This window comes from Myxine glutinosa, chromosome 6 (assembly GCF_964187855.1).
Source record: "Myxine glutinosa chromosome 6, kmMyxGlut1.1, whole genome shotgun sequence".
NCBI classification, from domain to species: Eukaryota; Metazoa; Chordata; class Myxini; order Myxiniformes; family Myxinidae; genus Myxine; species Myxine glutinosa.
The window spans coordinates 114396759-114422284 of NC_136266.1; the positions used below are offsets into that span (position 1 = coordinate 114396759).

General features: G+C 52.6%; 1 protein-coding gene across 1 annotated transcript in view; it reads right to left on the reverse strand.

Annotated features, from left to right (window-relative positions):
* Nucleotides 1-2871: 2871 nt before the first annotated feature.
* Nucleotides 2872-25526, reverse strand: part of LOC144892735 (uncharacterized) — a 43536-nt gene continuing 20881 nt past the window's right edge. The window contains 4 exon segments of the mRNA XM_078781063.1: nucleotides 2872-2879; nucleotides 5848-6076; nucleotides 6078-6674; nucleotides 18048-18894. Coding sequence (XP_078637189.1) covers nucleotides 2872-2879; nucleotides 5848-6076; nucleotides 6078-6674; nucleotides 18048-18894 — 1681 coding nt within the window.

Genomic DNA, 25526 nt, shown 5'->3' on the forward strand with positions numbered 1-25526 from the left:
CGAGGCTGGGCGTGCCCGGGCGCTCTGGGCGAGCACTGGAAAGGCGATAGCGGGCATGCCCGGACGCTCTGGGCGAGCCCTGGAAAGGCGATAGCGGGCATGCCCGGACGCTCTGGGCGAGCCCGGGAAAGACGAGACCGGGCGTGCCCGGGAGGTTCGGGCGTGCCCGGGAACAGTGAGTCCGGTCATGCCCGGGAGAGGCGCGTCTGGCCGTGTTCTGGCCGGTGCAAGGCGATTATGTACATCCAGCGGTAACCGCTACAACATACACATATAGATGTTTCATACTCATGAATGAAACTTTCACAACAAAATTTGATGTATCTTGCCTGTAGGGCCTAAGAGAAAAAATAAATAAATGAAATCCGTCAAAATCTCAGATTTACGCCTCGGACACCACCCCCCTCATAGAAAAGTGGCTGCCATTTATTGTTGCTGCCACAATTCAACTGTACATCAGGGCTGGATTTGTTCTCTAGATGTTCCCCAATCACCTGGAAGTGACAAACCAACTGTCTAGCGGGTGTTGCATGAAACCATTTTGAGCAGATCCTGAACCTGGACTAGAAAAGATATGTGAATGATTTCAAGGGTTTTGAAACGGACACAGAACTTGAGAAAATTACGAGCAATCTTGTGAACATGGCAAACGAGCTGAACCTCGGCGTGGACGACGACAATATAGAAGAACTGCTAGAGGTTGTTCCTGAAGAACTAACCAACGAAGAGTTGCCAGAGTCACAGCAACATCGGATGGCTGAAGAAGAGGCAAGGGAAAAGGAGAGTGAGGAGGAGGTGGAGAACGTACAGAAGAAGTTCACTATAAAGGGGTTATCTAAATTCTTCGCCGACCTTAGCACTCTACTGAAAAGTGCCGAAGAGATGGACCCCAACACTGAACGCTTCTTACTCATAGAGAGGAATGCACATGCAGTGTTTGCCGCATATTGACAAATCTACGAGAAGAAACAACAGACATAACAAACAACGCTCGACATTTTCATCAAAAAAAACTCCTCCCCACGACGAACCTCAGCTCGGCCCTTCACGTATATAGCAATAAGAAAAGTCCATCAGATTTGAGGATACGATACTGCATCTACCTCTCAATCAGTGAACAGTGTACTGTTTAATTTTGCTTTACTATACAGTACTGTACCTGTTTTACTGTATGTATATTATACCTGTATCTTTTTTTTACTACAACACATTAGCTAATGAATTTAGTCAATATTATACAGTACAAGTACACTGCAATATTCCACGTACACGTAAGTATAAATACAAAGTTCACAATGTGATGTTTGGACAACTTCCAAGTCGGTTAACGTCACGTTTCCAAGAACGTATCTCGGACGTTAAGCGACGCATGACTGTGTGTATATATATATATATATATAACGTATTGTTACGGTCCGCGGATAAGGATGTTGTTTGCCGAGCGGAGGCACCGCGGCCGAACAGTTACCCCGATTAACCCTTCCCGAACGTTGGCTGGATCGCGCCACAGATATTCAATATGGAAAAGACAAAAGCGACACAGATGTGAAGAAGAAGAAGAAGACAAAAAAAAAGGTTGAAAATACTACTAAATTTATTCCTACTATATACAGGCTCAAAATAACCAAGGAAGAAGGAAAGATAAGAAAATAATATACAGAAGATTTTAGACACAGTGCAACCTAGCTTATACAAACTTAACTTATTCCCAGGGACAAGACAAAAGACAGACTACGAACACACCTACATGGGGGATGATGATAGGAATGGCGGAGGTGGATGGCTTGGAGTTGTAATGTGCAGCACGATCGGCACGTTTAGCAGCCGCCGTTCCTTCGCGGCCCTGCTCAAAACCGCCGTCCAGGCCCAAAGCGGCTGTTGAGTGTTGTTGCTGCTGTGGCCGCCGCTGCTGCTGCTGCTGTGGACGTCGCGTGCTTTTCCAGGACTACAACAGGCTTTGTGCTTTCTGGGATGTCCTCTCCTTGGATGTTCTCTATGCTCTCTTGGTCCAACAACTCTTTCTCTTTCTTGGTCCGACCACTCCTCACCATCGACAACTCAACGCAACCACTGACCACCACTGACGACCAACCCAGCTCTGACCAAAACCACACAACTCAGCTCTGACGACTCAGCTCTTCTCATGGACCTCTCTACGCAGCTTTTTATCACTCTTGCGCGCGCGCTTTTATAACGCCTCCGGTGATTAAGCCGCCGGCCTTCAGGACATGCCCATCCGTGTGCTCACCTCGGCCATGGTTGGTCGCGCGACCCTCTGGCTCCGCCCTTGATGATGACGGGCGGGCACGCCTTTCTTCCCCGCCCCGAGCACATGTTCAATGGTGGCTTTGGAGGGGATGTAATTGGCAAATTGAGGCTTGGCCATGACGAAAGGGGAAATGGAGGTTTTGGGAATGGGAATGAAAGGATTCTATCTATTTCACTTGGTGCAATGGAGTGTCATATTTTAATGGAAGACAAGGCCTTACCCTAAAACACATAATAAGGATATAAGCTACTGAACAAGGGTATTATAGTGTCCTTCAATGTATGCTTTATGGAATTAACTACCGGAACGCCCTTTGACCTTTACACAACACTGGAGGCAGGAGGGGCCAGAATCAAGCAATATTACACAACAATTTACCATACAATACAACACAATAAAAAAAATACAATCCTCATATCCGCAACAGTATGTTGTATATAACAAAATAAATGGTTGCCGTGTTTCAATCCTGTATCCTGTTCGTTGGAACCTTTTGATCACCCATGTTAATTTGTCCGCCATCTATCGATGTCTTCATAATTCAGGCAAAAATATGCCGACGTCCTTGTCCTAAATCCAATACTGTGTATGTGCAAGCTCCTTTATGAGCCTTAGGTGGTGGTGGAGAAAAAAAAAGATTATACAAACATCACGTGAACTAGCTATTCCACAAGCCTTGACCATGTATATAAAACTAGAGCTTTCAGGGAAGCAGAACTCAACTGAACTGACTGGACAACTTTAAAGGAGGTCAGTTGTCTGTACTAGATAAGTAGAAAATATGCCGGCCTATGGCGGCCATTTTGTGACAGATCGGATTGACATGCGATAGCAACCTACCTTGTGTGGTAAGAGTCTCACACACCAAGTTTGATCAAAATCCATGAATAGTTGTGGACGTTAAAGTCTTAACGTCGTTTCGGAGCTGAAAACAATATGGCGGCCTATGGCGGCCATTTTGTGACGCATCGGGTTGGAATGCAATAGCAATGCTACCTTGTGTGGTAAGGGTTAAACATTCTAAGTTTGATCAAAATCTTAATATTTGTGGACGCTAGAGTGTTAACGTCATTTTCATGCCCAAAAACAAAATGGTTGCCTAGGTCCGCCATTTTTCAACGGATCGCGCTGAAATGTAATATCAACCTGGTCCTTGGGGTAAGGATGCTGCATGTCAAGTTTGATCAGAATCGGTTGATATTTGTGGACGCTGGAGTGTTAACGTCGAAAAGTTAATGGACGACAAACGACAGACGACGACGACGACGACGACGACGACAGACGACGGACGCCGGAGGGTTCAGTATGTGATGAACTCACCTGGACGGTAGTCCAGTTGAGTTAAAAAATGATATGTGGATGATGATATGTTATTATTGTTAGATTAACGTAAAATAACTGAATTGAAAAAGGTACAACTCTCGCAGCACCAATATTTATTTGTTTATATTGAAGCACGCGGTGCTACGCGCGCGGCTTGCTACCAAGGAGGAAGCGGACAACGCGGTAAGTTTATAGTTCTTTATTCCAAAGAGGTCACTGTAGCACTGGCGCGCTCCGGGCTGCGTGCCCGGTGTATATCCTGAGGCCACGCCTACACCTCGGGCGTGGCCGCCGCCCACTTGGTGCGCGGAATGATGTCACCACGCCAGTGGGCTTTCGTGTACGCCACACGCCCCCCCCCCCCCCCCCCCCAGAATTCCCGTGCACCTGGAGGGCCAGTTTGCGGGGCAAACGGATGACCCGGCCGAAGCGCCCTCTGGCGACCGGCGGCGTCCGGGGTGCAGGGATGCCAGGTGGGATGCCCCCGGCTGTACCCGGGATGGGTGCCGGACTGGGGGGCGGCGTGCCTGCGGTGCTGGGCGGTGCCGGGGGTCCGCCCGCAGGGGGGCGGCCCCGACGCGGGGGCCGAGCCACCGGCGGTGGGTGGTCCACGTCGAGGTGGGCCGGCTTGAGGCGGTCTATGGAGACCCGGTCAGGAGTGCCGCCGATGTCCAGGGTGAAATGTTTCATCCCGGTCTCCAGCACGTGGAAAGGCCCGTCGTACGGGGGCCGCAGTTGTGTCCGGTGGGCGTCGTGCCGGACGAAGACGTACTCCACGGTGCGAAGCTCCAGGGCGACGTGTGTAGGAGGGTGCCCGTGGTGCGCCGTCGGCACCGGGGCGAACCTCCGGGCGGTCTCCTGCAGCGCAGAACGCTCCTGCGCCGCGGACCAAGGTGCCGTGGGGTCGGGGAGGAACTCGCCCGGCACCCGCAGCAGTTGTCCAAAGACCAACTCCGCCGCGGATGCGCGCAGGTCCTCCTTGGGCGCCGTCCGGAGGCCCAGCAGGACCCAGGGGAGCCTGTCGACCCAGCCGCCGTCGCGGAGGGTGGCCCGGAGCGTGGCCTTCAACGAGCGGTGGAATCGCTCGCACAGGCCGTTGGCCTGGGGGTGGTAGGCCGTGGTTCGGTGCAGCTGGACCCCGAGCCCCCGCGCGACCGCGGCCCAGAGCTCCGAGGTGAACTGGGGGCCGCGGTCAGACGAGATGTCCGAGGGGGCACCGAACCGGGCGACCCAGGTGGCGATGAACGCCTCCGTGACGTCTGCCGCCGTCGTCGCCGCCAAAGGCACAGCCTCTGGCCACCGGGTGGTGCGGTCCACCATGGTAAGGACACGGGTGAAACCCCGCGAGGGGGGCAGAGGTCCCACTAGGTCCACGTGCACGTGGTTGAACCGACGTTCCGGCACCGTAAACGGGGCCAAGGGGGCCTGGCTGTGCCGGTGCACCTTCGTGCGCTGGCACGCAAGGCACGTCCTGGTCCAACCGCGGACGGCCTTCCGGAGGCCATGCCAGACAAACTTGTCGGCGACCAACCTCTGGGAGGCCTTCGTGCCCGGGTGGGACAGGCTGTGGATGGCGTCAAAAACCTGGCGCTGCCAGCCTGCGGGCACGATGGGGCGAGGCCGCCCGAGGGAGACGTCGCAAACGAGGGCCGTGCCCGCGCCGTCGAAGGGCACCTCCGTGACGTGGAGGCCCGTGACGGCGGTCCGCAAGGCCTGGACCCCGGGTTCGGCGGCCTGGTCCGCCGCCATCCGGGCATAGTCGATGCCAAGGTGGACTGCGTGGGCGACGGCCCGGGAAAGGCAGTCAGCCACCGGGTTGTCCTTTCCCGCGACGTGTCGGATGTCCATCGTGTACTCGGACACGGCTGCGAGGTGAAGCTGTTGCCGGGCCGACCACGGCTCGGCGACCTTGCCCATCGCGAAAACCAGCGGCTTGTGGTCAACGAAGGCCGTGAACGCATGGCCCTCGAGCAGATGGCGGAAGTGCCTGACCGCCAGGTGAAGCCCAAGCAACTCGCGGTCGAAGGTACTGTAACGGCGTTCGGGCGAGCGAAGCTGCCGGCTGAAGAACGCCAGCGGTTGCCAAGCACCACGCACCCATTGCTCGTGCACCGCGCCCACCGCGTAGTCCGAGGCGTCGGTGGTGAGGGCGATCGGTGCATCGGGCGCCGGGTGCGCGAGCATGGTGGCGTTGGCCAAGGTGAGCTTCGTGCCCGAGAACGCTGCGTCCATCTGCTCAGTCCAGGTAACGTCACCTTTGCCCGGCTTCCCTCGAAGGGCCTCGTGTAAGGGGCGCAGGAGCTGGGCGATGCGGGGCAGGAACGGATGGTAAAAGTTTACCATGCTCAGGAACTCCTGGAGCCCCTTGATCGTGCGGGGGCGCGGAAACCCCTTCACCGCCTCCACCTTGGCCGGTAGGGGGACGGCCCCGTGCCTGGTGCCGCGGTGCCCCAAAAAGTCGATTTCAGCGACACCAAACTGGCACACTGGCGGGGTTCACGATCAGGCCATGCTGGCCCAGACGTTCGAAGAGCATGTGGAGGTGACGAAGGTGCTCTTCGCGGGACGCGCTGGCGACGAGGATGTCGTCCAGGTAGACGTACAAAAACTCCAAGCCGCGCAAGACGCTGTCCATGAGGTGCTGGAACGCCTGAGCCACATTTTTCAGACCGAAGGGCATCCGAAGAAATTCGAAAAGTCTGAATGGCGTGATGACAGCCGTCTTCGGGATGTCCTCCGGCCTGACAGGGACCTGATGGTAGCCGCGTACGAGGTCCACCTTTGAAAAGAAGGACATCCCCGCCAACCGGGCGGAGAAGTCCTGTATGTGGGGGACGTGGTAGCGGTCGGGGGTGGTGGCGTCGTTGAGGCGCCGGTAGTCCCCGCATGGTCGCCATCCCCCGCTGGGCTTGGGCACGATGTGGAGCGGGGACGCCCATGTGCTCTTGGAGCGCCGCACGATGCCGAGCCTCTCCATCGTAGCGAACTCCGCTTTAGCTACGGCGAGCTTCGTCGGCTCGAGGCGGCGTGCCCGGGCGTAGAACGGTGGCCCGGCGGTGGGGATGTGATGTTCCACCCCGTGCTTGACGGTCCCCGCCGAGAAGGTGGGCCGCGTGAGGGCCGGGAAACCCGCGAGGAGGCGGGCGAATTCGTCCGCTGCCGGAAGCGTACAGATGAACCTGGCCGGAACGGAACCGCTCAGCAAGCCGCTCGGCGAGCCGCTCGGTGAGCCGCTCTGTGACTTGCTCAACGAGGCGGGCAGCACACACGCGAGCGAGCTGAACGTCTCAGCCTGGACAAGCCTTCTGCGCTTTACATCGACCAGTAATCCATTCGCACATAAGAAGTCCGCGCCGAGCAGTGCCATGGGCACGTCAGCCGTAATGAATGACCAACGGAAAACCTGACCTCCGAACGGCAGGGAGAGACAGCGTTTTCCGTACGTGCGTATAGACGTACCATTGGCCGCAAGCAACGCGGGACCTCGGCCCGCGGTGTGCTTGTCGGACGTACCGGCAGGAACGACACTCACCTGCGCCCCCGTGTCGCACATGTAACGGCACCCGGACAAGGCTGTTTGAATTGCCGACGCTCACCGTTGCCACCGAGCGCCGGCTCGCCCATTTCCCGACCTGCTGAATGGGCATGGCGGGCGACGCTGCCGAGCCTCGTGGCCGAACTTGGCGTGGAAGAAACACCAGGCGGGCAGCTGCAGCGTCGGAGGCCGCGGTTTTCTTCGCGGCGGCGGCGGTGGTGGTGGGCGGGGCGTGAAGGCGGACACAATGTGCGGTGCATCGGGGAAAGCCTTGGGAGCTTCGGGAGCCTCGGGAGCGGCAACCGCGTCAAGACTCGCCTGCGTGTCCAAAGCCGCGTAGTATTTGTCGGGCTCAGCAGCGAGCACACGGGGTTCCATTAACGCGGAACCAGCCAAAGCGAGGCGGACTCGTGCTGGCAGCTGGCGTCGAAACAACGCCCAGAATAGAGCGTTTGGGGTTTCGTCGCCCATGAGCGCCAGCATATGATCCATACGGACCGACGGTCGCGTGTCCCCGATCTCGGGGAGGTCCAAGAGGCGATCGGCCCGTGCGTCCACCGTAAGGCCGAACGTGGCGAGGAGGAGACGCTTGACCGCCTCGTACTTGCCGTCGGCAGGTGGATCCCTTAGGACCGATACGACGCGGGTGGCCGTGCCGGGCCCGAGGGCGGCGACTACTTGGCAGTACATGGTCTCGTCCACCGTGATGCCTCGAAGTCGGAACTGGGCTTCCGCCTGCAGGAACCAGACTTCGGCTTGTGACTCCCAGAATTCGGGGAGCTTGATGGAGACCGCGTTGGTAGCCATTGTTGCGGCGGTTTCGGGTAGTCAGCGACGGCTGACTCGAATGTCGGAGGTCACCAATGAAGCACGCGGTGCTACGCGCGCGACTTGCTACCAAGGAGGAAGCGGACAACGCGGTAAGTTTATAGTTCTTTATTCCAAAGAGGTCACTGTAGCACTGGCGCTCTGGACTGCGCGCCCGGTGTATATCCTGAGGCCACGCCTACCCCTCGGGCCGCCCGGTGTATATCCTGAGGCCACGCCTACCCCTCGGGCGTGGCCGCCGCCCACTTGGTGCGCGGAATGATGTCACCACGCCAGTGGGCTTTCGTGTACGCCACAATATCGTCATAGATACAGATGAGGAGAAATAAGACAAATGATCCCGAACAATTAATATTTCATCACCGCCATTTATTGGCAAATCAACAACACTCACCAAAATGTAATATTTGCATCTTTCTGGTGGTGTAAAAGTCCTCCATTAAAAAAAAAAGCGAATTCATGTGCGAATGATTAAAATACAACGCATAAGTCAAAAAGGTTACAAGTTCAAATAAACACGCGACAATCATGTCTCAACAGCAAATTTGGAACATTGATAATCCAGATTCATTCAGCCAATCTGAGAAGTTTGTGTTGGGGTAGGGGAGAGACCCCACCCCCCCCCCCCCCCCCACCAGCGAACAGCACCCTCGGTTATCTCATTACATGCGTGTTATTGCAGTTTATTTATCGCATGCTAAGTAGTGCACAATAATGTTGATGACGAAAATGCAAAGATTACCGCTTTTGGTTGAAGCAATCCCCTCAACCACTTTGTGCCGATCATGCCAAAAAGCAACAGCAGTATCGAATGTCACAAAGTAGGGAAAGAATAAATACGTATTATAATAAGATACGTATTCCTGCCAGCAGGGGTACATGCTAAAATGAAATACTGAACGTAGTTATGAGAGCCAATAGCGTTGTATACTTCAAACAGATTTTTTTTAAAGAACTTTAACATGTCATAACGATCAGTTCATGTGAAAGGCTTGAACAAAACACCAGAGAAATGAATGATTACGAGGCATTTATACATTAATATTTTAAAGATACTGTTGTGGCGGGCACATGGGGCAATAATTCCACGCACCAGTGGGTGGCGCGAGCGCCCAGGCGGGGACCGATGGCACATGCCCCACCCTTCGACCGAGCGGCCACGCCCGGGGACTAGGCGTGGCCTCGGCACATAGATGCGGGCTCTAAGCTCGAGCCCGCCCAGTGCTGCAGTTGGAGCTTTCGTAATAAAGACTCTTTTGGTTTTAACAAACTCGTTGTGGCCTACCTCTTTGGCAAGCAAGTTGTGTGCGCAGTATGTGTGCGCTTGCTATATGTACTTGTATGTAGATTACTGTATGTAGTTATTGTAAAGTATCTCGACAAACTACGATCAATTGTCATACGCGTTTATTCACTCGGCCGTTCAAGGCCCGATTCACAGCAGCGCCATCCGAGCTCTGGCGTAGGGATACAACCCGGTCCCGGTGTAGGGATACAACGGTGAACATTTGCACTGCATACATGACATCCTCCCCTTTAAGTCCAAAATTACCAAGAGCAATACGTGCTAGATTTCCAGAATTGACATTTCAAAAGCAACATTTCCAAAACATGTGAAAATATGTGTGCAAACGGTTATGAGAATAATGAAAATACGTGAAAATAGAACATGTGTCAACGTGAAAAAAAAACATCTTCAAAGATTCAACCGGCCGGGTGCTTTTCTCTCACGCATTGAGCGTCGCGGTGTACCAGTGGATACAGAGTCCGAGGTGATTCCTTTGGGTCGCGGTGTACCAGTGGATACAGAGTCCGAGGTGATTCCTTTGGTCTCCACGAAGGGTGTAGCGTTTGCAGAGGTTTTCGGGGCATCCGAGCCAGCTGGAGTGGCCACGACGATCTCCGGCAGTGGTGGGTCGAACTGTTGTCCTGACTGTGACGATGCTACAGGCTCCATCGACTCACAGTGACGGTAGGTTATGTGGTCCTGATGTCGACGAATTTCGCGGCCGTCCTGCAGGCGAATCACACTGGACAGTGGACCTGGCTTCTCGATGATGTCCCCCGGTAGCCACGTCGCACCTGCACCAAAATTTCGGGCAAACACTGGATCTCCAATGTTGATACATTGACTGTTGGACGTCTTATCGTGCACCAACGTTTGATTAAGCTGGCTCTGATAAACATTTGATGATATGTCTGCCGTCTGGTTTGAGATTGTCAAGTGTCGATCTCAAGTGTCGTTTCATCAACAACTCAGACGGAGCTGCACCGGTTGTTGATTGTGGCGTGATGCGGTATTTGAACAGGAGACGAGACAGCTTTGTTTCCAGGGTTCCCTCCTGAAGTTTCTGCAATCCGGATTTGATGATTCCCACGGATCGTTCGGCCAAGCCATTTGAAGCCTGGTGATGTGGGCTGACAAACTTATGTTTGATGCCGTTCCGACGTGTGAACTTGGCAAACTCGGTACTGGAAAAACACGAACCGTTATCACTCACGATCATCCTGGGCAGACCATGAGTGGCGAAACAGCGTCTGAGTCTTTCGATGACAATGGCTGACGTAGTACCACGCGTCACATAGGCATCAATCCATTTTGTGTGCGCGTCCGTAATTATTAGAATCATGCTGCCGTTAATAGGCCCGGCATAATCGAGATGTAGGCGATGCCACGGTTCGCTGGGCCATTCCCAGGGATGCAGTGGCGCTTTCGCAGGTGTATTCCGGGTGCTCTGGCAGGGGTAACAATGTTGAACATGATGTTCGATATCAGCATCAAGATTCGGCCACCACACATAGTTTCTGGCGAGTGACTTCATCTTCACAATCCCGGGGTGACAGTCATGGATTTCATCCATGACCCTGGAACGCAGATTTTTCGGGATCACGACACGACATCCCCAGAGTAGGCAACCATTTTCCACGCCGAGTTCGTTTTTACGTGCTTTAAAAGCCGCAAAATCGGGGTCACCCTCAGGTAGCAAATGCCATCCAAGCTGTACAGCCTGGACAGTTCTGGACAGAATGGGGTCTCGTCGAGTATGAGTGCGGATCTGACCGGAATCGACAGCACAATATTCCAGATGATCCATCAGTGCGATAATGGATCCTGGTGTAGGCGAATCATCAACGGATTCTGGAAGGGGTAACCGACTCATGGCATCTGCATTTGTGATAGACGAACCGGGCTTATAACATATGGTGTAGTCATAAGCAGCGAGAAACAGGGACCAGTGGATGATCCTGGGCAGTAGTGTGTCAGATGTCGCCTTAGGTGGACCAAACAGACTGATCAGCAGCTTGTGATCAGTGCTAATCGTGAAATGATGTCCAAGAAGGTACTGGCGAAATTTGCCGATGCCGAAAACGATTCCCAATCCTTCCTTGTCAAGTTGGGAATAGTTTTTCTCTGCCGGGTACAATGTTCTGGATGCAAATGCAACCGGTCTTTCCGTACCATCAGGCATCACATGTGATAATACACTCCCCACTCCATACCGACAGGCATCGCATGTCAGCACAAGATCCTTCTCTGGATCAAAATGAACGAGAACATTGGACGACTTGAGCAGATCCTTAGAGGTCTGGAATGCTGATTGTTCAGTAGACCCCCAGCTCCAGGAGACTCCTTTCCTCAAAAGCCGATAAAGGGGGCCCAAAACGTCGGTCACATTCGGGATGTAACGACCATAGAACTGAAGCAAACCGAGGTATGACTTCAATTCGGTCACATCTCGTGGAGAAGGAGCATCCTTGATAGCTCGGACTTTCTCATCTGTCGGGTGTAGACCCTCGGCATCAATCGTATGACCCAGGTACGTGACTGATGGCACCATAAACTTGCACTTGTCTCGACGCAAACGTAGGCCGGAGTCCGAAATCTTCTTCAGAACTCTCTCCAGGTTCTGTAGATGTTCCGCGTCCGTACGACCAGTAACCAGAATATCATCCTGGTAACAAACGACGTTGCGTTCGGTGGCAAACAAACTGTCCATGACACGCTGATAAATTCCAGGTGCAGATTTCACTCCAAAACTAAGTCGGTGGTACCTGTACAACCCACGATGCGTGTTGATGGTAAGATACTGTTTCGAATTCTCGTCCAAGCAGAGCTGTAGATAGGCGGATTTGAGATCGAGTTTCGTAAAAGTCTTGCCTCCCGTGAGACGAGCATAGAGGTCTTCGATCCTCGGGATTGGATATCTATCTATAATTCCACTAATCTCTGTGTGTGTGTGTGTGTGTGTGTGTGTGTGTGTGTGTGTGTGTGTGTGTGTGTGTGTGTGTGTGTGTGTGTGTGTGTGTGTGTGTGTGTGTGTGTGTGTGTGTGTGTGTGTATGTGTGTATGTCTGTGTGTGTGTTTGTTTGTCTGTGACCGCTGTTTCTCGACAACCACGGGTCCGATATACTTGCAACTTGCCAGGTATATTGCTGGGGACCCGAGGATGTGCCTTTTCAAGGTTTGAAATTAATCGGACAAGTAGTTACCGAGCTATGTCCAAAAAACGATTCAACCAATCAGAGAGCAGCGAGCTATCACGTGTGCCGAACGTGGCGAACAGACTCTGCCGAGGACGGCACATTTGAGAGCGTATTCATTTATTTCACGTTGGCAAACTATGTTGGCGTTAAACTATGTTTTAAAACTAATTAAAACTAATTTGCGATTCATCGTAACTGCGATATGCGACCTTCCGGACAGTCAAATGAGGACGTCACTTCCGGACTTACGGATAGTCATAGTGACGCTGAACGTGGCGAGCAGACGCTGCCTCGGACGGCACATTTGAGAGCGTATTCATTTATTTGACGTTGCAATCTGTGTTGATTGTTGTAAGGTACGATCGATTGTAGTACATACATATTTATATTTTGTACATATTCATTACGGGCACGTCACGGGTACGGGTACGGTACGGGTACGGTTCCGGGTACGGTACGGTTACGGGTACGCCACGTACGGGCACGTCCTAGTTTATCCAATGAAGAACACCTGTTCACGGTCATTTTATAATCTCCACATATGCGGATGGACTGGTCCGATTTTATGACCGGAATGATGGGCGCCGCTCATTCGGCATACTGGATTTGCTCGATGATCCCCAGATTTTCAAGATGAGCCAGTTCCTTGTCAATCCGCTCACGCAGGGCGAAAGGGACTGGGCGAGCCCTGCAAAATATAGGATTGGCATCCCGGTCAACCCTGAGTTTAGCCGTATGTCCTTTCAAGGTTCCAAGCTCATCCTTGAAGACATCCGGGTACGTATCCAGCACATTTTTGAGTGTGTATGCTGTGGTAGGAGAAACGTTGGCTGCCCGGAGTTGATGAATGCTTTCCGACTTCAGACGAATTATGCTCAACCAGTTCCTGCCGAGTAAGGAAGGGCCCTTTCCAGGAATGACGATCAGGGGTAGGTGAATCTCACGGTTATCGTAGCCCACTGTGACGTCACATGTACCGCAGGGAACAATCTTCTCACCTGTATAGGTGGAGAGTCCATAGGTAGTAGGTTTCAGATGGGGTCGGTCAGCATCACTCCACAGGTTTGTGAAAACAGCATGGCTGATGAGCGAGACGGCTGCACCAGTGTCGACCTCCATTTGCAATGGTCGATTGTTGACGACAACATTGGCAAGAAGAGGGTCCCGCCTATGGTGAGAATCAATATGAAGCAGGTCATACGATTCTGAGTTGTCGGAAACAGAGCTCACCTGGTCAAGCTCGGGTTCCTCCGAACCGATAAACTGATGAATCTTGTCAGCAGCTTTTCCTTTTCCCGATTTGCGAGTGATGCAAGCTGGAGCAATATGGCCAGTTTTCGAACAGAAATGGCAGGTGGCATCTTTGAACCGACACGTCTCCGGAGGGTGCTTTCCGTTGCACCGAAAACAGTTGTTGTGGGTTTGAGACTGCACTGGCTTCTGACGAGGAGCCTTGTTCCAACGTTTTGGCTGAACATGCTCCAACCGATTCACAACAGGGCTGGTACCAGATGAGCGAGTGGCACCGATGCTTGTAGCGTTGCGTTCAGCACTTTCCATGGAAATGGCGGTGTCTCTGCCATTTTGGAACGTCCGTCTTCTCTCAGCAAGCAGGCGTCTACGAGTGCGGTCATCGGACATGCCAAACACCAGCAAATCACGAAGCATGTCATCGATCGTGTCCCCAAACTCACACAGATGCGACAGTTTTTTGAAGTGTGCAATGAAGTCTGCGATTGACTGACCTTGCTGCTGTCTGCACATGTAAAAATTAAACCGACACAGGATGACTGAAGGAGATGGATTGCAATGTTCCTTCAAAGCGGCCTTGAGCTCTGCATACGTGAGCTCCTGGATTGTCCGAGGCCGAATCAGGTTTTTAACGAGTGTGAACGTCTCACCTCCGCAAACGGACAGGAAGACGGCCTTCATCCGGCCTTCGGTCGCGATGCCGTTCGCCTCGAAGTAGAAAGACAACCGCTCAGAATACGTGTCAAAATCGTCCTCATGAGGGTCGAATTCATCGATATGGCCGAAAGATGTCATGGTCTAGATGTTTATCCTCGTCGCCATGTAAAGTATCTCGACAAACTACGATCAATTGTCGTACGCGTTTATTCACTCTGCCGTTCAAGGCCCGATTCACAGCAGCGCCATCCGAGCTCTGGCGTAGGGATACAACCCGGTCCCGGTGTAGGGATACAACGGTGAACATTTGCACTTCATACATGACAGTTATATACAGATTACTATATGTAGATGTATGTAGATGACGATATGTAGATATATGTAGATTGCTATATGTAGATGTTTGTAGATTACTATATGTAGATGTATGTAGATTACTATATGTAGATGTATGTAGATTACTGTATGTAGCTGTATGTAGATTACTGTATGTAGTTGTATGTAGATTACTGTATGTAGTTATATACAGATTACTATATGTAGATGTATGTAGATGACGATATGTAGATATATGTAGATTGCTATATGTAGATGTTTGTAGATTACTATATGTAGATGTTTGTAGATTACTATATGTAGATGTATGTAGATTACTGTATGTAGCTGTATGTAGATTACTGCATGTAGTTGTATGTAGATTACTGTATGTAGTTATATTGAAGGAACTGCGCTCCAACGCGAGTCGAAAGAATTGACGCGACCAAAGACGGAATTCGTCCGAGTTGCTTTATTGAAACAAAACAGCTCAGGTATTCTGACAAGCCCGTTTATCGGGCAGCAATATATATACACATTTATGTCGGGAAGTTTGCCCGGCAAAAGCTATACCGGGCATGCCCGGGTGTCAAGGGCGAGCCTTGGAAAGGCGAGTCTGGACCTGCCCGGGCGTGTTTGGCTGCGGCCTGGCAAGTCGAGGCTGGGCGTGCCCGGGCGCTCTGGACGAGCACTGGAAAGGCGATAGCGGGCATGCCCGGACGCTCTGGGCGAGCCCTGGAAAGGCGATAGCGGGCATGCCCGGACGCTCTGGGCGAGCCCTGAAAAGGCGATAGCGGGCATGCCCGGACACTCTGGGCGAGCCCTGGAAAGGCGAGAGCGGGCATGCCCGGGAAAGACGAGACCGGGCGTGCCCGGGAGGTTCGGGTGTGCCCGGGAACAGTGAGTCCGAGCATGCCCGGGAGAGGCGCGTCTGGCTGTGTTCTGGCCGGTGCAAGGCGATTGTGTGCATCCAGCGGTAACCGCTACACACGCCCCTCCAGAATCGACCTGCACCGGCAGGGTCAATTTAAGGGGGGTCCAGATGACCCGGCCGAAGCGACCCCTGGAGGGTCGTGGGGAGGGGTCCGACGTGGTGGTGGGTGGTCGAGCGGGGGGAACTGTGGACGGGGGGCGGCCTCGCCGTGGAGGAAGGGCCAACCATGGTGGTCGGTCGACGTCCATGTGCGCCGGTTTGAGGCGGTCCACAGAAATCCGGTCCGGCCGGCCGCCGAAGTCGACGATGAAAGACTTGTCGCCCCGTCGCAGGACCCGGAAGGGCCTGTCGTACGGCGGCCGGAGTGGCCCCGGGTGCGCGTCATGACGCACAAAGACGTACTCAGCTGTGCGAAGCGCCGGGGGGACGTAGGACTGGGGGCCACCATGGCAGGACGTCGGCACGGGGGCAAATCGTCGGGCGGCCTCCTGGATGTCCGGGCGCTGGCGAGCGGCGGACCAGGGACTGGTAGCGTCGGGCACGAATTCGCCCGGGACGCGGAGCGGCTGGCCGTAGACGAGCTCGGCGGCGGACGCCTGGAGGTCTTCCTTGGGGGCCGTGCGAAGGCCCAAAAGGACCCACGGCAGCCGGTCGGCCCAACCGTCGTCCTGAAGGCCGGCCATGAGTGCGGCCTTCATGGAGCGGTGAAACCGCTCGCACAACCCGTTGGCTTGGGGGTGGTAGGCCGTGGTGCGGTGCAGCGTGACCCCCAACGAACGGGCGACCGCGCCCCAAAGCTCAGACGTGAACTGTGGGCCGCGGTCGGACGAGATGTCCGCTGGTGCGCCGAAGCGCGCGACCCAGGTGGCGATGAACGCCTGCGCCACGTCGGCGGTGGTGGTGGAGGCGAGGGGCACGGCCTCCGGCCACCTGGTGGTCCTGTCCACCATGGTGAGCAGGTGGGTGAACCCCCGCGAGGGGGGCAGGGGACCCACCAGGTCCACGTGGACGTGGTCGAAACGCCGTTCAGGCATGGCGAAAGGTGCCAGCGGGGCCTGGGTGTGGCGGTGGACCTTGACCCGCTGGCAGGCCGTGCAGGCGTTGGCCCAGTCGAGGAAGTTTCGTCGAAGGCCGTGCCAGACGAAACGCGCCGACACCAGCTTCTGAGAAGCTTTCCGGCCCGGGTGAGAAAGGCCGTGGATGGAGGCGAAGATGCGGCGCTGCCAGGAAACGGGCACGATGGGGCGAGGCTGGCCCTGGGAGACGTCGCAGAGCAGGACGGTGCCCGCGAAGGGAATGTCGGCCAGGCGGAGGCCCGTGTCCGCCGCACGGAGTGCCTGCACTGAGGCGTCGGTGGTCTGGTCGGCCGCCATGAGCGCGAAGTCCACGCCGAGGTGGACCGCGTTCGCGCTGGCCAGAGAAAGACAGTCGGCCACGGCGTTGTCTTTGCCGGCGACGTGCCGGATGTCCGTGGTGAACTCCGACACGGCGGAGAGGTGGCGCTGCTGGCGGGCCGACCACAGCTCCGTGACCTTAGCCATTGCGTAGACCAACGGCTTGTGGTCGACGAAAGCCGTGAACGGGCGGCCCTCCAGGAGGTGTCGGAAATGGCGAACGGCCAGGAATAGCCCGAGCAGCTCGCGGTCGAACGTGCTGTAGTTTAACTCGTTCGGCCGGAGTTGCCGGCTGAAAAAAGCGAGTGGCTGCCAAACCCCGTCCACCCATTGCTCATGGACGGCGCCCACCGCGTAGTTGGAGGCGTCCGTAGTGAGGGCGATGGGCGCGTTGAGCACCGGGTGAGCCAGCAGCGTTGCGTCGGCGAGGGCCCGTTTGGCACTGGCGAAGGCCACGTCCATGGCCGCGTACCAAACAATGTCATGCTTGGCCAGCTTGCCCCGGAGGGCCTCGTAAAGGGGCCGCATGAGCTGAGCAGCGCGGGGCACGAATCGGTGATAAAAATTCACCATGCCGAGGAACTCTTGGAGGGCCTTGATGGAACGGGGATGTATGTAGATTACTGTATTTGATGTATGTTGATTGAAGAACATGGTGATGGCCTCGACCTTGGTCGGCAGCGGCACGGCCCCGGTCTTGGTGATGCGGTGGCCCAAAAAGTCAACGGTCGTCGCGCCGAAGTGGCATTTGACCGGGTTGACAATTAAGCCGTGCTCGCTGAGGCGACCGAACAGTGTTCTGAGGTGGAGGAGGTAGATTACTATATGTAGATATATGTAGATTGCTATATGTAGATGTTTGTAGATTACTATATGTCGATATATGTAGATTGCTATATGTAGATGTATGTAGATTACTGTATTTGATGTATGTTGATTGAAGAACGTGGTGATGGCCTCGACCTTGGTCGGCAGCGGCACGGCCCCGGTCTTGGTGATGCGGTGGCCCAAAAAGTCAACGGTCGTCGCGCCGAAGTGGCATTTGACCGGGTTGACAATTAAGCCGTGCTCGCTGAGGCGACCGAACAGTGTTCTGAGGTGGAGGAGGTGCTCGGCGCAGGACGTGCTGGCGACGAGGATATCGTCCAGATAGACGAAAAGAAACGGCAGGTCACGCAGCACGCCGTCCATCAAGCGCTGGAACGCCTGGGCCACATTCTTGAGGCCAAACGGCATCCGCAAAAATTCGAACAGGCCGAACGGCGTGATGACGGCCATCTTCGGGATGTCGGCCGCCCGGACAGGTACCTGGTGGTAGCCCCGTATCAGGTCAATTTTCGAAAAGATGACCCGTCCCGCCAAACGGGCGGAGAAGTCCTGAATATGCGGGATCGGGTACCTGTCGGGGGTGGTAGCGTCGTTGAGACGGCGGTAGTCGCCACACGGGCGCCATCCACCCCCCGGTTTTGGCACGATGTGCAGTGGCGAGGCCCACGCGCTATCGGAGCGCCGCACGATGCCGAGGTGCTCCAACGCGTCGAACTCGGCCTTCGCCACGGCGAGTTTGGCCGGGTCGAGGCGGCGGGCCCTGGCATAGACCGGCGGGCCCGTAGTGGGTATGTGGTGCTCGATCCCGTGCCGCACCGCGATGGCCGAAAACGTCGGCCGCGTGAGGGCCGGGAATTCCGCGAGCAGGCGAGCGAACTCGTTCGCTGCCGGGAGGGCGCACGCCAGTTCGGTCGGTGCGGAGCTGCTCATCGTGCACGCCAGGGAGCTGAAGGTCTCAGCGTTGACAAGGCGACGACGTTTGACGTCGACCAGCAGCCCGTGCGCGCAGAGGAAGTCGGCGCCCAGCAAAGCCATGGGGACGCAGGCGGTCACAAAAGTCCATTGAAAACGCTGGCTGCCGAAGCAGAGGGTGATGACGCGTGGGCCGAAAGTGCGTATGGCCGAGCCATTAGCAGCGACCAAAGAGGGGCCGCAAACGGCGTCCCGCCTGTCCTGCTCGGAGGCGGGTATGACGCTCAGTTGGGCGCCGGTGTCACACAGGAAACGCCGCCCAGACGCTTTGTCCCGAATAAACAGCAAGTTGCCCGAGTGGCCGGCGCTCATGGCTGGGAATGAACGCCGGCCCGGCCGTTTCCCGAACTGCCGAAAGTGCACGGGGGCCGGCACGTCCGAGCCTTGTGTCCGAACCTGGCGTGGTAATAACACCACGCCCGGTCAGGTGGAGGCCCCGGCCGTCGTGTCGGAAGCGGGCGGTGCGGCGTGGCGGCCGCCAGTTGCACCGGCAGTTCGGCCTCCAACCGCGCAGGGCGCTCAGGCGTCGTGGGCATCGCCTCGGACAGCGGCGGGCTCCAGGTAACCGCGCCGATGTGCTGGCCCGCCGAGGAGATCTTATCGGCTTCCCTGGCGAGGGCGCGGGAATCCGTGATCAACGTGCCAGCCAGGGCGAGGCGTACCGGGTGAGGCAGCTGGCGAAGGAACAGCTCGCGGAACAGAAAATCCGGAGAGTGCTCACCGAGCAACGAGAGCATATAGTCCATGCGCTCGGACGGGCGCGTGTCGCCGAGCTCGGGCAGAGAGAGCAGGCGCCGTGCGCGTGCTGCCGGTGAGAGGGTGAAAGCGTCGAGGAGGAGTGTCTTCAGCGCGTCGTATTTGTCAGCAGCAGGCGGGTGCTCGAGGAGGCTCAAGGCACAGGCCGCGGTGGCGGAACCGAGCGCCGCCACAACATGGTGGAAGCGGGTGTCGTCTGCGGTGATGCCTCACAGGGCGAACTGAGAGTCCACCTGGGCGAACCAAACAGCCGCGTGAGCCTCCCAGAAGGTAGGCAGTTTAAGACTCACTGCCGTGTCCATGTCGGTAGGTCACCAATGAAGGAACTGCGCTCCAACGCGAGTCGAAAGAATTGACGCGACCAAAGACGGAATTCGTCAGAGTTGCTTTATTGAAACAAAACAGCTCAGGTATTCTGACAAGCCCGTTTATCGGGCAGCAATATATATACACATTTATGTCGGGAAGTTTGCCCGGCAAAAGCTATACCGGGCATGCCCGGGTGTCAAGGGCGAGCCTTGGAAAGGCGAGTCTGGACTTGCCCGGGCGTGTTTGGCTGCGGCCTGGCAAGTCGAGGCTGGGCGTGCCCGGGCGCTCTGGGCGAGCCCTGGAAAGGCGATAGCGGGCATGCCCGGACGCTCTGGGCGAGCCCTGAAAAGGCGATAGCGGGCATGCCCGGACGCTCTGGGCGAGCCCTGGAAAGGCGAGAGCGGGCATGCCCGGGAAAGACGAGACCGGGCGTGCCCGGAAGGTTCGGGCGTGCCCGGGAACAGTGAGTCCGGGCATGCCCGGGAGAGGCGCGTCTGGCCGTGTTCTGGCCGGTGCAAGGCGATTGTGTGCATCCAGCGGTAACCGCTACAATATACAGATTACTATATGTAGATGTATGTAGATGATGATATGTAGATATATGTAGATTGCTATATGTAGTTGTATGTAGATTACTGTATGTAGATATATGTAGATTACTATATGTAGATGTATGTAGATGACGATATGTAGATATACTGTATGTAGATTGCTATATGTAGTTGTATGTAGATTACTGTATGTAGTTATATACAGATTACTATATGTAGATGTATGTAGATGACGATATGTAGATATATGTAGATTGCTATATGTAGATGTTTGTAGATTACTATATGTAGATATATGTAGATTGCTATATGTAGATGTTTGTAGATTACTATATGTCGATATATGTAGATTGCTATATGTAGATGTATGTAGATTACTGTATTTGATGTATGTTGATTGAAGAACAAAATGTTTTGATGTATTGATGTATTGATGTATTGAACAAATGTATTGATTGATGTATGTTGATTGAAGCTGAAGGGAAAGGTGTATGCTGCATGTGTGAGAAGTGTTATGATTTATGGGAGCGAGACATGGGTAATGAACGTAGAGCAGCAACATAGGTTGGAAAGGGTGGAAATGCGAATGGTTCGGTGGATGTGCGGAGTTTCGTTGAGAGAGAGGAAGACAAATGATGAATTGCGAAAGATGATGGGAAGAGAGCCGGTGATGGATGCTGTGAAGAGGAAGAGGTTGAGATTGTTTGGTCATGTGTTTCAGGAAGGATGAAAGTGACTGGTTGAGAAGAGTGATGGAAATGAATGTAGAAGGAAGTAGAGGACGGGGAAGACCGAGAAAGGCTTGGCTAAAGATGGTGGAAGAAGAAATGCGGGTAAAGGGGTTAACAAGGAGAGATGCAGAAAATAGGGCAAAATGGAGAAGATTGTCATGGGGACCGCAAGGCTAACCCCCGCTCGAGCAGGGAAAATGGCCTTAAAATGCATGTTGTTGTTGTTGTTGTTGTTGATGTATGTTGATTACTATATGTAGATATATACAGATTACGATGTCGAGATGTACAAACATTGGTGAGCGATAGCAAGCCGCTCGCTAATGGAACACACCCCTGTTTATTTGTTTTTGTTCTGGGGTTATTTACAGATTTAATGGTTGAAAAACATCAGGAATGGATTTCGAATCGATGCACATCTGTTGTCATGGGGATGAGCGGACGACGGAATGAAAAATTAGGTCCATTCGTTCAATTGAAGGATATAAATTAAAATTAAAATATTTAAATGACCGTTTATTATTAAAATGTTCATCTAGTAAATGTTAATTGTTTTAATTTTGAATTATCTTCTCTTAATGTTTCGTTATTTATCATTAAACTTCCGATTTCGTTATCCAATGACGTCATTGTCGCCGTCACAATGGTTCTCGGTGTTATATAATTGACCAACAAACGCTGTTCCGCTCATTGTTCATGAGAAGAGAAGCATGAAGTGTGTATCTCTGATCATTGTGCTATTTTTGTTTGTACTGTCCACCATTACCATCTTTCACCCCATTTTCCACCATGGACGCGGTGACATCTTCAAAGAGGTAAGTTTTCAACTGACAGTTTCTTTATGGAATTCTCCCGACATTTATCGACCGAGTTCTCTGTCCAATGTTGTAGATTAAATTAATATAGTGTTGATGTAACGTCGGCTTGATGGGCCGAATGACCTCCTCCTCCTCCTGCGTCAAAGTTCCTATCGTGTCCTTCATGTGTTCAAGTACCGAGAAGGTTCGCTCGTTCGACACGTTCGTGCCCCTTTTCCACAATAATGTCGACTCCGTGCGGTGGGCGTTGTGCGTTTCCGGGATGTTTTCTCTGTCCGCATTTGCGACGTGTCGACGTCATGCCGTACTTGGCGCCCTTCTGCAGAGGTTTGAACGGACGGTTCGTCTCCTGCTGTGGAACCTTCGAGCAGCTCGCAGTCGGACATCCCGCGTTTTCGTGTCGTGGGGACGTCGTGAGGTGAAGAACAGGTTTATTTATTTCAGTGGATCAGTTGTTCACTGATGTAGTAAACTTATAATAAAATGTTCTTTGAAAGGTTAAATTTAGTGATCCGATCTGACGTAAATTTAAATCCCTTGGTGATTATGTTTTTAATGTTTCCTCCGACAAAGTCTCCGGAGGCTTTATGTATTCGGGTTGTCCGTCCATACGGGATAAACCGCGTTTTTCTCAGCAACCATATGTCCGATTGAGACAACTTTTAAGGTGGGAGAAACACCCATGCACAATGTCTGCATGATAATTGTGACGTCATAGGTTACGTTGTATGGCAGCCATCTTGGATTAAAAGCAAATAATTAAAAAATTATTTATCGGAAACTGCTGAATGGAAAAATTTGAAACTTGGCACGTTGTCAAGTACTCCCAATGGGGAACAAAAGCATGATAATGATGACGTCATAGGTGAAGTGGTATACCAGCCAAAAATGTTTCAATCGAATTCCTTCTCCTAAAAATCTGAAATTGCACGCACATGATCTCTGACCCATTTGTATTGAAATATTAAATTTATGACATCATAGGTCACATGGTTTGACAGCCATATTGGATTGAAGGAAAATATTAAATAATTATATCTCCGAAACCGCTCACCCTATCAATGCGGGATTTTACAAATATCATATAACAGCACTGTTGCATATAGTTTGAAAATGATGATGTCGTAGGTCACGTGCTTTGGCAGCCATCTTGGATAGAAAAACGAAACCTTATCCAATCAACACGAATCCTCACAAACGTGATCTCCCACCCATACATATGCAGAGTGTACATTTTACTTCCCCCATTTTTGGAAGACTGCCAACCAAGGCTAACGAGCTCAACCCACCCGGGTTTGGGATCAGAATTGTCCTTCTTCTAGGCAGATTGCCGGCCAAGGCTAACGAGTTCCACCTACCGGGAGCAAGCTTGGTTTTAAGATGCCAAACACCCGCCTTTCACACCTCCACATTTTGTTAAAACAGGGGTCGGCACGAGAAGCCATACGGTAGGAGTTTGATCAGGAGAGGCTATTTGAGACGCAGACAATATGGGATATTTTATGGATGAGGAGTTGCTCAGTTCTCCACCACCATATTCAGTGAAATATCTTTCATTAATAATCAATTATTGTTTTCTTAATAACTGAAATATCGTTCCAACCTGCTGTCTGAAGGTATGATCGCACACGCACATCACTCCACAAACACACACACGATAATCCTGGAGGACATAAATGATACCACGACCAGTTGGTCATGCATGTCTGTCTGACATTCCGCATATGGGTGTTATGAGGACGTTTTTAGGCTAAGAACAGGATTATTTATTTATTTATTTTTATTTTTTTTTTTTTATTTTTTTTTTTTTTTTTTTTTTTTGTATACAAGATCGAGGCTCGTGAAAGAGCGAACATTAATTACACAGAAAGACAAACCGACACATAAAACATATAACATAGGGAGCGGTAGACAAGATGGGGAGAGAGGGGGAAGGACACAAACACAACATTTGAGAGCAGGGACCGAGAGACATGGAGACATCGAGAGATCTGAGAGAGGGCGAGGGCTTTGGGGGGGGGGGGCGAATGGAGAGGATGAATCATTTCAGAGGATGAGTTGTTAATTTGTGAAGTAAATTTAAAATAAAGCGTTCCTTCCGTTCCAGGAAAGGATAAATTTAGCGAACTGATCTGCCAGAAAGTTAAAGTTCATCAATGGAGATCTTGGTGATATTCTTTCGATCCGACACCCTACTCCTCCCTGAATCACACTGTGATCAGCACTTGCACCCTTTTGGGTCGGACCTGCATTCTCAACCTGACAAATGCATCACAGAAGGGATTATGAGTTCACCTTTCCTGGTGTAGTTGATACATCCTGCCAGTCCTCACGTGTGGATGATTCCAAAAGAATTCTACCACTCGTCCAATCCTACCAACAACACCAGGAATCTCATACCAAACGATTATCGATAAAATGTTCCACTGAGTGACCCTTACCCTCAACATTTATCAACATTTCAGTGAAATATCTTTCATGAATCATCACTTCTTCTTCTCTTGCATCCATCGCACAGGAAACTGTTCCATCTGTTCCTCAGAAGAATGAAGGAGTTTTCAGCTATTTGTACAAAGGAATTCAGAACATCGTTTCGACCTCCTTTCTGAAGGTATGATCGCACACGCACATCACTCCACAAACACACACACGATAATCCTGGAGGGCATAAATGATACCACGACCAGTTGGTCGTGCATGTCTGTCCATGATACCAGGGCAGACATGCACGACCAACAAAGAGGTCCACACTTTCCAACAGACGAGGGCAACCACATATCCACGCTTCCACCCGCACAAATCTATGACTGTTGAGGAAACGAAACACTTTTCAGGCTCTCCAGTTTTAAGGAACCGGTGGGGTGCATTTGATCCGTTACTTCCTTATTGCACCACCAATGGCCACTTAGATCCTGTGCGGTGGTCGTTGCATACTTCCTGAAGGTTTTCATTGTGCGCATTTGCAACCTGTGGATGTCACTGCGTTATGACGAAACACACTCAAACTTGGCGCCCGATCTCATGGTGGTTCAACAAACAATTAATCTCCTGCAGTAGAACCTTTGAGCAGCTCAATGTCTGACAATCCCGCTTATGGGTGTTATGAGGACGTTTTTCGGCTAAGAACAGGATTATTTATTTCAGAGGATGAGTTGTTTATTTGTGAAGTAAATTTAAAATAAAGTGTTCCAGGAAAGGATAAATTTAGCGAACTGATCTGCCAGAAAGTTAAAGTTCATCAATGGAGATCTTGGTGATATTCTTTCGATCCAACACCCTACTCCTCCCTGAATCACACTGTGATCAGCACTTGCACCCTTTTGGGTCGGACCTGCATTCTCAACCTGACAAATGCATCACAGAAGGGATTATGAGTTCACCTTTCCTGGTGTAGTTGATACATCCTGCCAGTCCTCACGTGTGGATGATTCCAAAAGAATTCTACCACTCGTCCAATCCTACCAACAACACCAGGAATCTCATACCAAACGATTATCGATAAAATGTTCCACTGAGTGACCCTTACCCTCAACATTTATCAACATTTCAGTGAAATATCTTTCATGAATC